This window comes from Myotis myotis, unplaced genomic scaffold, assembly GCF_014108235.1.
Source record: "Myotis myotis isolate mMyoMyo1 unplaced genomic scaffold, mMyoMyo1.p scaffold_m19_p_14, whole genome shotgun sequence".
Taxonomy (NCBI): Eukaryota; Metazoa; Chordata; class Mammalia; order Chiroptera; family Vespertilionidae; genus Myotis; species Myotis myotis.
The window spans coordinates 47,697,506-47,709,367 of NW_023416318.1; the positions used below are offsets into that span (position 1 = coordinate 47,697,506).

The 11,862-nt window shown below is 40.4% G+C and overlaps 1 protein-coding gene across 1 annotated transcript in view; it reads left to right on the plus strand.

Annotated features, from left to right (window-relative positions):
- The window catches only part of APOB (apolipoprotein B), a 37,189-nt gene extending 25,605 nt beyond the window's left edge, over positions 1–11,584 (plus strand). Inside the window, exons 26-29 of the mRNA XM_036335239.1 lie at positions 469–7,989; positions 8,370–8,484; positions 8,586–8,766; positions 9,636–11,584. Coding sequence (XP_036191132.1) covers positions 469–7,989; positions 8,370–8,484; positions 8,586–8,766; positions 9,636–11,288 — 9,470 coding nt within the window. The 3' untranslated portion in view covers positions 11,289–11,584. The remainder of the gene's footprint in view (positions 1–468; positions 7,990–8,369; positions 8,485–8,585; positions 8,767–9,635) is intronic.
- The last annotated feature ends 278 nt before the right edge of the window (positions 11,585–11,862 follow it).

Below are 11,862 nucleotides of genomic sequence, written 5' to 3' on the forward strand. Positions count from 1 at the left end.
TTGCAGGTTCTGATGGGATAGCCTCCTACAGGGAGAAAAAGACTTAGGCTTTTTACAAATATTTTTCTTGTTACTTGGATGTCTATTCAATTATTCATTCATTTATTCAACCAGTAAAAATATTTATTAAACATATAAAATATACTAAGTAGTCTACTAGGCAGTAAAACAGGTAAACTGGCAATTAAAATTCACTGTAAGAGGTACTATGATAGGGTATCATGTATAAGAATAAGGTACAGAGGAAGCACTTAATAACGAAACCCAGCAATGTCGTCAGTGGTCAGGGAAGTCTTCCTGTGGGAATACTTATTGCTATCAGATTCTATCCTTATAGTAGAGATGGAGGAGACTGTTACACAATTGACCCAGATCAATGGGGTTTTATTATTGAAAGTCTGACAACACAGAAATTGTTCTGGAAATGTATAGCCTAATTTAACCCGTGTGATTTAATTTTTGTGTTAGGTTCTGGAGAAACAACATACGACCACAGGAATACATTCACGTTATCATGCGGTGGATCCCTACACCACAAACTTCTGGATTCGAATGTCAAATTCAGCCACGTAGAAAAGATGGGAAACAATCCAGCCTCCAAGGGTTTGCTAACATTCGATGCATCTAGTCCCTGGGGACCACAGATGTCCGCTTCCGTGCACTTGGACTCCAAACAGAAGGAGCACTTGTACATCAAGGAAGTCAAGATTGATGGGCAGTTCAGAGTCTCCTCATTCTATGCTAACGGTGCATATGGCCTGTCTTATGAAAAGGATCCTGCCTCTGGCCAGCGAACCGGAGAGTCCAACCTGAGGTTTAACTCCACCTACCTCCAGGGCACTAATCAGATAATAGGAAGATATGAAGATGGAACATTCTCCCTCACCTCCAGCTCAGATCTGCAAGATGGCATCATTAAAAATACTGCTTCCCTGAAATATGAGAACTACGAGCTGACTGTGAAATCTGACACCAACGGGCAGTATGAGGACTTTACCACTTCTAACAAAGTAGAACTGGCCTTCTCTACACAAAAGGCATCACTGAGTTCTGTGTATCAGGCTGACTACAAGTCACTGAGGTTCTTCACCCAGCTTTCTGGATCCATGAATTCTCATGGTCTTGAACTAAATGCTGAAATCTTGGGCACTGACAAAATTAATACTGGTGCTCACAAAGCAACACTAAGGATTGCCCGAGACGGAATGTCTACCAGCGCAACGACCAACTTGAAGTATAGTCCCCTGATGTTGGAGAATGAGCTGAATGCAGCCCTTGGGCTCTCTGGGGCATCTGTGAAATTAACAACAAATGGTCGCTTCAGGGAGCACAATGCAAAATTCAGTCTAGATGGGAAAGCTGCCCTCACGGAGGTGTCACTGGGAAGTGCCTATCAGGCCATGATTCTGGGTGTCGACAGCAAAAATATTTTCAACTTCAAAATTAACCAGGAGGGACTTAAGCTTTCAAATGACATGATGGGCTCATATGCTGAAATGAAACTCCACCACATACACAGTCTGAACATGGCAGGGTTATCACTAGACTTCTCTTCAAAACTGGACAACATTTATAGCTCCGACAAGTCATATAAGCAAACGTTTAATTTACAACTACAGCCCTATTCTCTTGTAACTACTTTAAACAATGACCTGGAATTCAATGATCTGGATCTGACCAACCATGCGAAATTACGGCTAGAACCCCTGAAGCTGAATGTGGGTGGGAACATAAAAGGAGCCTACCAAAATGATGAAATAAAACACATCTACACCCTTTCTTACGCAGACCTGTCAGCAAGCTATAAAGCAGACACCGTAGCTAAAGTACAGAACACAGAGTTCAGCCATCGGCTCAGCACAAACATCGCCGGGCTAGCTTCCACCACTGACATCAGTACAAGCTACAACTCGGACTCACTGCATTTCAGCAACGTTTTCCACTCTGTGATGGCCCCGTTTACAGTGACCGTTGATGTCCACACAAACAGCAACGGGAAACTGGTTCTCTGGGGAGAACACACTGGGCAACTGTACAGCAAATTCCTCTTGAAAGCAGAACCCCTGGCCCTAACCTTCTCTCATGATTACAAAGGATCCACCAGTCACCATCTCATGTCCAAAAGGAGCGTCAGCACTGCTCTTGACAACAAAGTCGGCGCCCTGCTCACTCCAGCTGAACAGACAGCCACCTGGAAACTTAAGACCCAGGTGAACAAAAATGAATACACCCAGGAGTTTGATGCTTACAATACCAAAGACAAAGTCGGTATGGACCTTACTGGGCGCGCCCTGGCTGACCTCACCATGCTAGACTCCCCGATTGAAGTGCCATTTTTAGTCCGAGATCCTGTCAATGTAATCGATGCTTTGGAAATAAAGGATACTATTGACCAGCCCCAGGAATTCACTATGGTTGCTTCTGTAAAATATGACAAGAACCAAGATGTCCACACCATCAACCTCCCATTCTTTAACCTCCTGCCAGAACATTTTGAGAAGAGTCGAATAATAATTATAACTGCATTGGAAGCCATACAGAGAGAATTGAAACATATCGATATTGATGAGTTCGTGATGAAATACAGAGCAGCCTTGGACAAATTCTCAGAGAAAGTTAATGTCCAGCTGAATGAAGTCAACTGGGAGACACAAGTTTCAAGAGCCAAGGAGAAACTGACTGCTTTCATAAAAACTTATGGAATTACAGAAAATGATCTAAAAATGGCACTGGACAATGCCCAAATCAACTTTAATGAAACACTATCTCAACTACAAACATATGTGATACAAGTTGATCAGTATATTAAAGATAATTATGATGTTAAAGCAGCTATTGCTAAGATTATTGATCAAATCATTGAAAAATTGAACATTCTTGATGAACGTTATCGTATCCGTGTAACTTTAGTAAACGTAATCCATTCTTTACATTTATTTATTGAAAAGATTGATTTTAACACAGTGGGAAGTAATACAGTGTCTTGGATTCAAAATGTGACTGATGAAAAATTGCAACAGCTCAAGACACAAATTCAGAATTTTGACATGCAGCACCTTGCAGAAAAGTTAAAACAACAGATTGAAGCTATTGATGTCAGAGTGCTTTTAGATCAGTTGAGGGCTGCAATTTCATTTCAAAAAATAAAGCAAATGATTGAACATGTCAAAAACTATGTTGGAAAGCTCATTAAAGATTTTGAAGTAACTGAGAAAATCAATGCTTTTAGAACCATGGTTCACAAGCTAATTAATAGGTATAAAATAGAGCAGCACATCCAGATTTTAATGGATAAATCAGTACAGTTGGCCCAAAAATATAAGTTGAAGGAGACTCTTCAGAAGTTGGGCAATGTCTTAAAACAAGTTGGGATAAAAGATCACTTTGAGAAATTGGTTGGGTTTATTGATGATGCTGTCACTCAGCTTAAAGCATTGTCTTTTAAAAATTTCATTGAAGAAGTAAACAGATTCCTTGACATGTTGATAAATAAATTAAGATCATTTGATTACCACCAGTTCATAGATGAGACCAATAACAAAATCCGTGAGGTGACTCAGAGAATCAATGAGGAAATCCAGGCTCTGGACCTTCCACAGAAAGCTGAAGCACTAAAACTGTTTGTGAAGGACATCAAGACTGCGGTCTCTGACCATCTGGAAAACCTAAACAGCACCAAAATAACTTTATTCATTGCTTGGTTACAGGAGGCTTTAGGGTCACCATCTTTAAATCACATGAAAGCCAAATTCCAGGAGACCCTAGAAGATATACGAGACCAAATGTATCAGATGGACCTTCAACAGAACCTTCAGCGATACTTGCCCCTAGTAGGCCAAATTTACAACACAATTGTTACTTATATTTCTGACTTGTGGAGTCTTGCTGTTAAAAACCTCACTGACTTTGCAGAAGAGTATTCTATGCAAGACTGGGCTGAAAATCTGAAAGAATTGGTAGAACAAGGGTTCATTGTTCCTGAAATACAAACCATCTTTGTGATCATACCTTCCTTTGAAGTCAGTATCCGGGCCCTTCAGGAAGCTACGTATCAGACTCCTGAGTTCATAGTTCCCCTGACAGATTTGAAGGTTCCATCAGTTCAGATAAATTTCAAAAAGTTAGAAGACATAAAAGTCCCATCCAGGTTTTCCACACCAGAATTTACTGTCCTCAACACCTTCCACATTCCTTCCTTCACAATTGACTTGGTAGAAATAAAAGCAAAGATCATCAGAATCATTGACCAGATGCTGAACAGTGAACTGCAGTGGCCAGTTCCAGAAGTATACTTGAAGGATCTGATGAACACGGACACCATTCTTGCTAGAATCACTCTGCCAGACTTCCATGTATCAGAAATCACAATTCCAGAATTCGTAATCCCAAAGCTTGACCTTAAAGCTTTTCAAATCCCTGACCTTCACATACCAGAATTCCAGCTTCCCCAAATCTCACAGACAATTGAAGTACCTACTTTCGGCAAGCTGCATAGCGTTTTGAAAATCCAATCTCCCCTTTTCACGTTAGATGCGAATGCTGACATTCACAATGTAACAACATCCGTGAATGAGGCAGGGGTTACGGCTTCCATCACTGCCAAAGGACACTCCAAATTCGAAGTTCTCAAATTTGATCTTCAAGCAAATGCACAACTTTCGTACCCTAAGATGAAACCACTTGTTCTGAAGGAATCCGTGAGTTTCTCCAGCAAGTACCTGAACACAGAGCATAAGAGCGAAGTGCTATTTTTTGAAAATACTTTCGAGGGGAAATCAAACACAGTGGCAGGTTTGCAAACAGAAAAAAATACAATGGAGCTTAGTAATGGTGTGCTAATCAAGATAAACAATCAGATTACCCTGGACAGCAACACAAAGTACTTTCACAAATTGAACATCCCCAAATTGGACTTCTCCAGTCAGGCTGACCTACATGATGAAATCAAGACCCTGTGGGACTCTGAAAAGATAGCATGGACTTCTTCTGGGAGAGCATCATGGAAATTGGCCTGCCCCAAATTCTCAGATGAGGGAACACGTGAATCACAAATTAGCTTCACTATGAGAGGACTCCTCACTTCCTTTGAATTTTCTAATAAGATCAATAGCAAACACCTGAGAGTAAACCAAACCTTGGCTTATGAATCTGGCTTTCTCAACCATTATCAATTGGAAATCCAGTCACAAGTTGAATCCCAGCATGTGGGCCACAGTATTCTTACTGCTAAAGGCACAGCACAGCTTAGTGAAAGGAAGGTAGAGGTAACTGGCAACCATGATGCTCAATTAAGTGGAAAAGTTAGTGGAAATTTGAAAAATTCTCTTTTCTTTTCAGCAATTCCATTTGAGATTACTGCATCCACAAACAATGAAGGAAATCTGAAAGTTATTTTTCCATTAAAATTGACAGGGAAAATAGACTTCCTGAATAATTATGCACTGTTCCTGAGCCCCAATGCCCAGCAAGCAAGTTGGCAAGCCGGTGCCAGGTTCAATCAGTATAAGTACAATCAAAATTTCTCTGCTGGAAACAATGAGAACAGCACCGACGCCCATATAGGAATAAGTGGAGAAGCCAACCTGGATTTCCTAAACAGTCCTTTAACAATTCCTGAAATGACTCTACCTTATACAGGATTCAAAATTCCCCAGGTGAAAGATTTCTCCTTATGGGAAAAAACGGGCTTGAAGGAATTCTTGAAAACAACAAAGCAATCATTTGATTTAAGTGTAAAGGCTCAGTATAAGAAAAACAAAGACAAACATTCCATCCCAATTCCTTTGGACGTATTTTATGTGTTTATCAACCAGAACATCAATTCCTTCAACAGGCATTTTGAGAAAGTCAGAGGCAAGGCATTAAATCTTTTTACCAAATCCTATAATGAAGCAAAAAATAAGCTTAATAAGTATATGGTTGAAAAATCTCTGAACAAGGAACCCATGACCCTTCAAATTCCTGGATATACTATTCCAGTAGTCAACACTGAACTATCTCCATTCACAGCAAAGATGTGGACATTCGGCTTTGAGATCAGCACCCCCAACCTCACCACCCCAGATTCTGGCTTCTATGTGCCCTCCTATGCAATAGTCCTGCCATCTCTAGAGCTGCCAGCCCTTAATGTCCCTAGGAATTTTCTCAAGTTTTCTCTTCCAGAATTGAAGGTATTAAGTATCCCAAACATTTTAATTCCAGCCATGGGCAATATTACCTATGATTTTTCCTTTAAATCAAGTGTCATTACACTGAATACAAATGTTGGACTTTATAACCAATCAGATATTGTTGCTCACTTCCTTTCTTCCTCCTCTTCAGTTATTGATGCACTGCAGTACAAATTAGAGGGCTCCTCGAGTTTGACAAGGAAAAGAGGGTTGAAGTTAGCCACAGCTTTGACTCTGAGTAACAAATATGTGGAAGGCAATCATGATAGTACCATTAGCTTAACCAAGAAAACCATGGAAGCTTCAGTGACAACAACAGCAAATGTTCAAATTCCAATTCTGAGGATGAATTTCAAGCAGGAACTGAATGGCAATACCAAGTCAAAACCTACTGTCTCTTCTTCCATTGAATTAAAGTATGATTTCAATTCCACCAAACTGTACTCTACTGCTACAGGGACAGTCAACCACAAATTCAGCTTAGAAAGCCTCACTTCTTACTTTTCCATTGAATTATCTAACAAAGGAGATATCAAGGGTTCAGTCCTTTTACGGGAATATTCAGGAATGATTGCCAGTGAGGTCAGCACTTATTTAAATTCCAAGGGGACTCGGTCTTCAGTGAAGCTACAAGGGGCTTCCAAAGTTGATAGACTCTGGAACCTTGAAGTAAAAGAAAGCTTTGCTGGAGAAGCCTCTCTCCAACGCATTTATGCCACCTGGGAACACAACACCAAAAACCACTTTCAGCTACTATACCCCTTAACATCTGGAGAGCATTCAGGCAAAGCCACCCTGGAACTCTCCCCATGGAAAATGTCAGCCCTTGCTCAGGTCCACGCAAGTCAGCTCAGTTCCTTCCTTGATCTCAATCACTTTGGTCAGGAAATGTCCCTGAATGTCAACCCTGAGAACCAGAAGGCTAGCTGGAAAGGTGAGGTCCAGGTTTACTCCTTGTCTCTCCAGAATGATGTACAACTCTCCAATGACCAAGACGAGACACGCCTTGACATTGCAGGTTCCTTAGAAGGGTACCTGAAGTTCCTCGACAGCATTGCCCTACCTGTTTATGACAAGACTTTATGGGAATTCTTTAAGCTGGATGTAACCACCAGTAAGGATAGGAAACAGTATTTCCATGCTTCAACAGCCCTTGTATACACCAAAAACCCCAAGGGCTATACTTTCTCTGTCCCTGTGCAAGAATTGGCTGATAAATTTGTTATTCCTGGACTGAGGCTAAATAATCTGAACTCGGTTCTTCTCACACCTGCATTCCAAGTCCCATTTACAGATCTCCAGGTTCCATCCTACACACTTGACTTCAGTGAAATTAAGATCTACAAGAAGCTAAGTACTTCACCATTTTCCCTCAATGTACCAGCTCTACCCAAAGTGAAATTCCCCGAAGTTGATGTGTTAACCAAGTATTCTGGACCAGAAGACTCCTCAGTTCCCTTTTTTGAGATAACTGTGCCTGGATTTCAGTTAACTATGCCCCAGTTTACGTACCCAAGCAGTATTTCTGTTGGTGCTACTGTTTTGGATCTAAATGAGATGGCCGGCAAGATTGCAGACTTCAGGTTGCCAAACATCACTGTGCCTGATCAGACTATTGAGATTCCTTCCATTAAGTTCTCTATACCTTCTGGGATTTACATCCCTTCCTTTGGAGCACTGACGGCACGTTTTGGAGTGGCCTCTCCCTTGTATAATGCTACTTGGAATGCTGGCTTGAAAAACAAAGAAGATCATGTTGAAGCATACCTGGATTCCACCTGTAGCTCAATTATACAGTTCCTGGAATATGACCTTAAAGGTAAGGAAATGTCCCGACTCCTCCTATATAAGAATTCTATAAGTTATATGTTTTCAGGGGGAGTTGTGAATCAATAATGATGTATTTATATATGACTAGAGGCAAATTTAAAAGAAGAGATTCGTCTATACCGACATGTAGCATCCTGTAAAAACCTACTGACATTTAAGAAGAACACGTTCAAAGAAAATAGAATTTTCTATAATGACTTAAGACTGATAATGTCTCCTATTTTTTTTAAATGTGGCTGCATGTTTCAAATATGTGTGTGTGGGGGGGTGTATTTACCATTTGAGTTAAGATAGATTTATCCTGTTTTTCACAGTGAAAATGTCTGTGTCCTACAGTTATTAATCAAATGAAAAATCTCTCCTTTACAGGTATTGAAACATACAAGATTGAAGATGGCATGTTTGTCTATGAGGCTAAAGGAACATTTACACACCGTGACATCAGCGTGGAATATAAAGAAGATGCCAAATTACAAGAATATCCGTATAGAACTTTTATTGAAACTTAATTCCTTTTCAGATCATTGTGATTTTTGCCACCTTTGTACCCCTTTCATGATGGCTCATCTGCTTTTCTGCTTGCAGGGACTGGAAAGTAGAGGTCCGCCTGGACATCACCAGCCCCGTATTCACTGATGTCCATATACACTGCCATGCACATGAAAACGTCTTCTACTCAGCAGCCTCTCCAGCCATAGGCACGGTGGTCTTGGACTTGGGATCTGATAATACTACCATAACATACAATTTCTACTACCGCCCTCAGGTGAGTCCCACCTAATGGGGAGTAGAGATTTGGGGCAGATAAATATAATTCAGTACAAAGTGTTTTCTCAGGGCTTTCCCAGATTAGGTGAAACACAGCAATGAGCAGGTCTGGAAATATTACAATGAGTCTTTTATTGATTCTAATTATTAGACAGACCTATGACATCATTTCACCAGTTATTTTACTACTATTGGGCAAATATAGAAAGAGGAGAGTTATGGCTCACCACCTGAGGCATGAGCAAACTGTGCAATATGCTGCATACATTTCCAGACAGTGGCTTCTGGAGAATTTTCAGATGAGATATCCCAGATTGGTCTCATTGTACTTTGCAAGCTCTCTGGGGTCAAGTCAAAGATGCCATTCAATTTCGTAGATGAGAAGAAGCTATGAGATTCTATGACTAAAGTTTGTCATAGGCTTGGAAAAATGAATGGCTCCCGATGCTAGATGTCTGCTGGATGGGCTCTGGACATTAACCTTTTTTGCTACTACTTTTTTTTCTCTGAATTAGTCTTTTCATGTTGGTATAGAGGAGTCTCTTTCTCCCCTTTCTCTCCTCCCCCTGCTCCTCCTCTGATCTTCAGTCCTGGGAAGGCCTTAATGTTAAGTGTTACTGTGTATAAATGCCATGCATAATTTTATCCTTTCTGAGGCGCGTGATAAAGAGGAATTAACAACAGTAGACTTGTTTAACCGTAAGACAAACACATGAACCGACATAAGAAAGATAAATTCCCTTGAGAATGTGAAAGACCCTCTGATCTTTACTTTCAACCGTTAATGAAGTTTTAGTGTAGTATATTATGTAATCAGGATAATTGAAAACATGTTCTTTTTATCCTTTTTTTTTTTCCTGGTTTTAGTCATCTCCAGATAAAAACCTCAGCATATTCAAAATTGAGCATAGGCACCCATACTCTGAATCTAATGAGAAATTTCAGATCAAAGTTAACTGGGAAAAGGAATCAGTGTCTCAATTGCTCAGTTCTCTAAAAGACAACGTGCCCAAGGCAACAGGGGCCCTTTATAACTATGTCAACAAGTGCCACCAGGAGTACACAGGACTTAATCTGAGAGAGGCCTCTTTAAAACTGAGAAGAGGTCTGCAGAACAAGGCTGAGGAGACCTACCAAGGAGCGCTGATTCTGATTGACAAGGTGGACAAGACACTCGAATTCAAGAGGGTGGCCAGAGGCGCTGCTAGAACCTACCAGCTGTGGAATGACAAGGTCCAGATTCTGTACAAGGATCTGTTGGACCAGGAAGGCCACATCGATCTCCAGAGACTCCAAAATAAGGTGCTTAACATCCTAATAAATATTACTAGGGAATGCGAAACAATAGTCAGGCACGTGATTGCCTGGTTGATTGATTACCTGCAGCTCACAAGATTCCAGCTCCCAGGAAGAGCCAGCACGAACACTGCAGATGAACTCTCTACTTTGGTCATGAGGGGAGTAGGGAAGATACTGCTGCAGGTACATTCAAATATCCATAATGGGTTAGAAATACTGCTTTCCTATGTCCAAGACCTGATGGAGAAATCCGAATTAATCAAGGACCTAAAGATTAAATTTCCTTTTGATTCAAGAACTCTTAAACTAACAAACGTAACCTTGGAGTATGGGAAACAGTTGAACTCTTTCTCACAAATGGTCCAAAGGGTATTGAATGCCCTCAAATCAAACAAAACTACAGTAATACTAGGTGATCTTCAGAGATATTTAGAAGGTGTTTTCGAATACATAAGAGAAGAAGTTAACCACTTAAAGATGAAGAGACTTACTGTTATCATTAAGAACATCAAACACGAGATCAAGCTCATCTTCGACAGTTGTATTCAATATGTTTCTCAATTCCTGAAAGAAAACCTAGACCTTGACTTCGATAAGTTAGATGAACTTGTTCAAAACAAATTTCAAGAAGCGTCTGAAGAGTTAGAGCAGCTCCATCGGTACATAAAGGCTCTTCGCAAAGAATATCTTGATTCAAGTGTGGTCAGCTGGACACTGAAATATTATGAATTTGAAGAAAAGGTAATCAACCTGGTCAAGAAGTTAGTACATGCCCTTAAGTACTTCCATTCCAAATACATTGTCAATGCTGCTGACATTGCTTCCCAACTCTCAAGTGAGGCTGAGCAATTAGTGCAGCAAGCAATCCAGAAATCTCTTAGCATTCTTGCCGATGCAGATGGAAAAGGGAAAGAGAAGATTGTGGAGCTTTTTACCAGCGCTCAGGAAATAATTAAAAGCTGGACCGCTGCAATGAAGGAAATCATTTCTGATTACCACCAGCAGTTCAAATATATCCTACAGAATTTTTCAGACCGACTCTTTCTTTACTATGAAAACTTCATTGCTGAGTCCCTAAGATTGATTGACCTGTCCATTCAAACATACCACATGTTTCTGATATATATCACTGGGTTACTAAAACAGCTGCAATCGACCACAGTCTATGACTTGAGCCGTTATCTAAAGATTGCTCCAGGAGAATTAACTATCACCTTCTAATTTGTGTAAAGCAATTCTCATTTTTCCTTCTATCCCAATTAAGTTTCCATATAGTAGAAAAAAATCAAGCTGTATGCATTGATGTAATTATACGCTGAGCTGGTCCTGGAGCTGACTGTGAGCAGAAGCATGTGGGAACTGGACCTGCACTGACGCTGGTGGCAGGTCTCTGAAGGTCTCTGAACTCTAGGGAAACATATTTTTTTTTTGCAAGTTAAAGGAAATCAGTATCTGAATTATTTTGTTAAACTTGGGGGAGGGGAGGGAGAACAAATAAATGAATTCTTTATTATGTATCATCTCTCTCATATGGTTCATTCCTCTTGAAAGCAAAATGAGGGTTTTGATTCACTTGTCTGATATTTCAAAACCCCCAGAAGAACACACTGTATTTAGAGCGACAAAGGGAAAAGGGAGAATTTGTGAAAGGAAATATTTTGCCACTTTAACTGATCTCAGGGATTGTATTTGCCAAGTAGGACGGAAAAGCAATTTGCAAAGTTTGTCACATAATTTGATCCCGAGGCGCATGTCATTTGTCCTCATGTACCCACACCCTTGCTCACCAACCCTC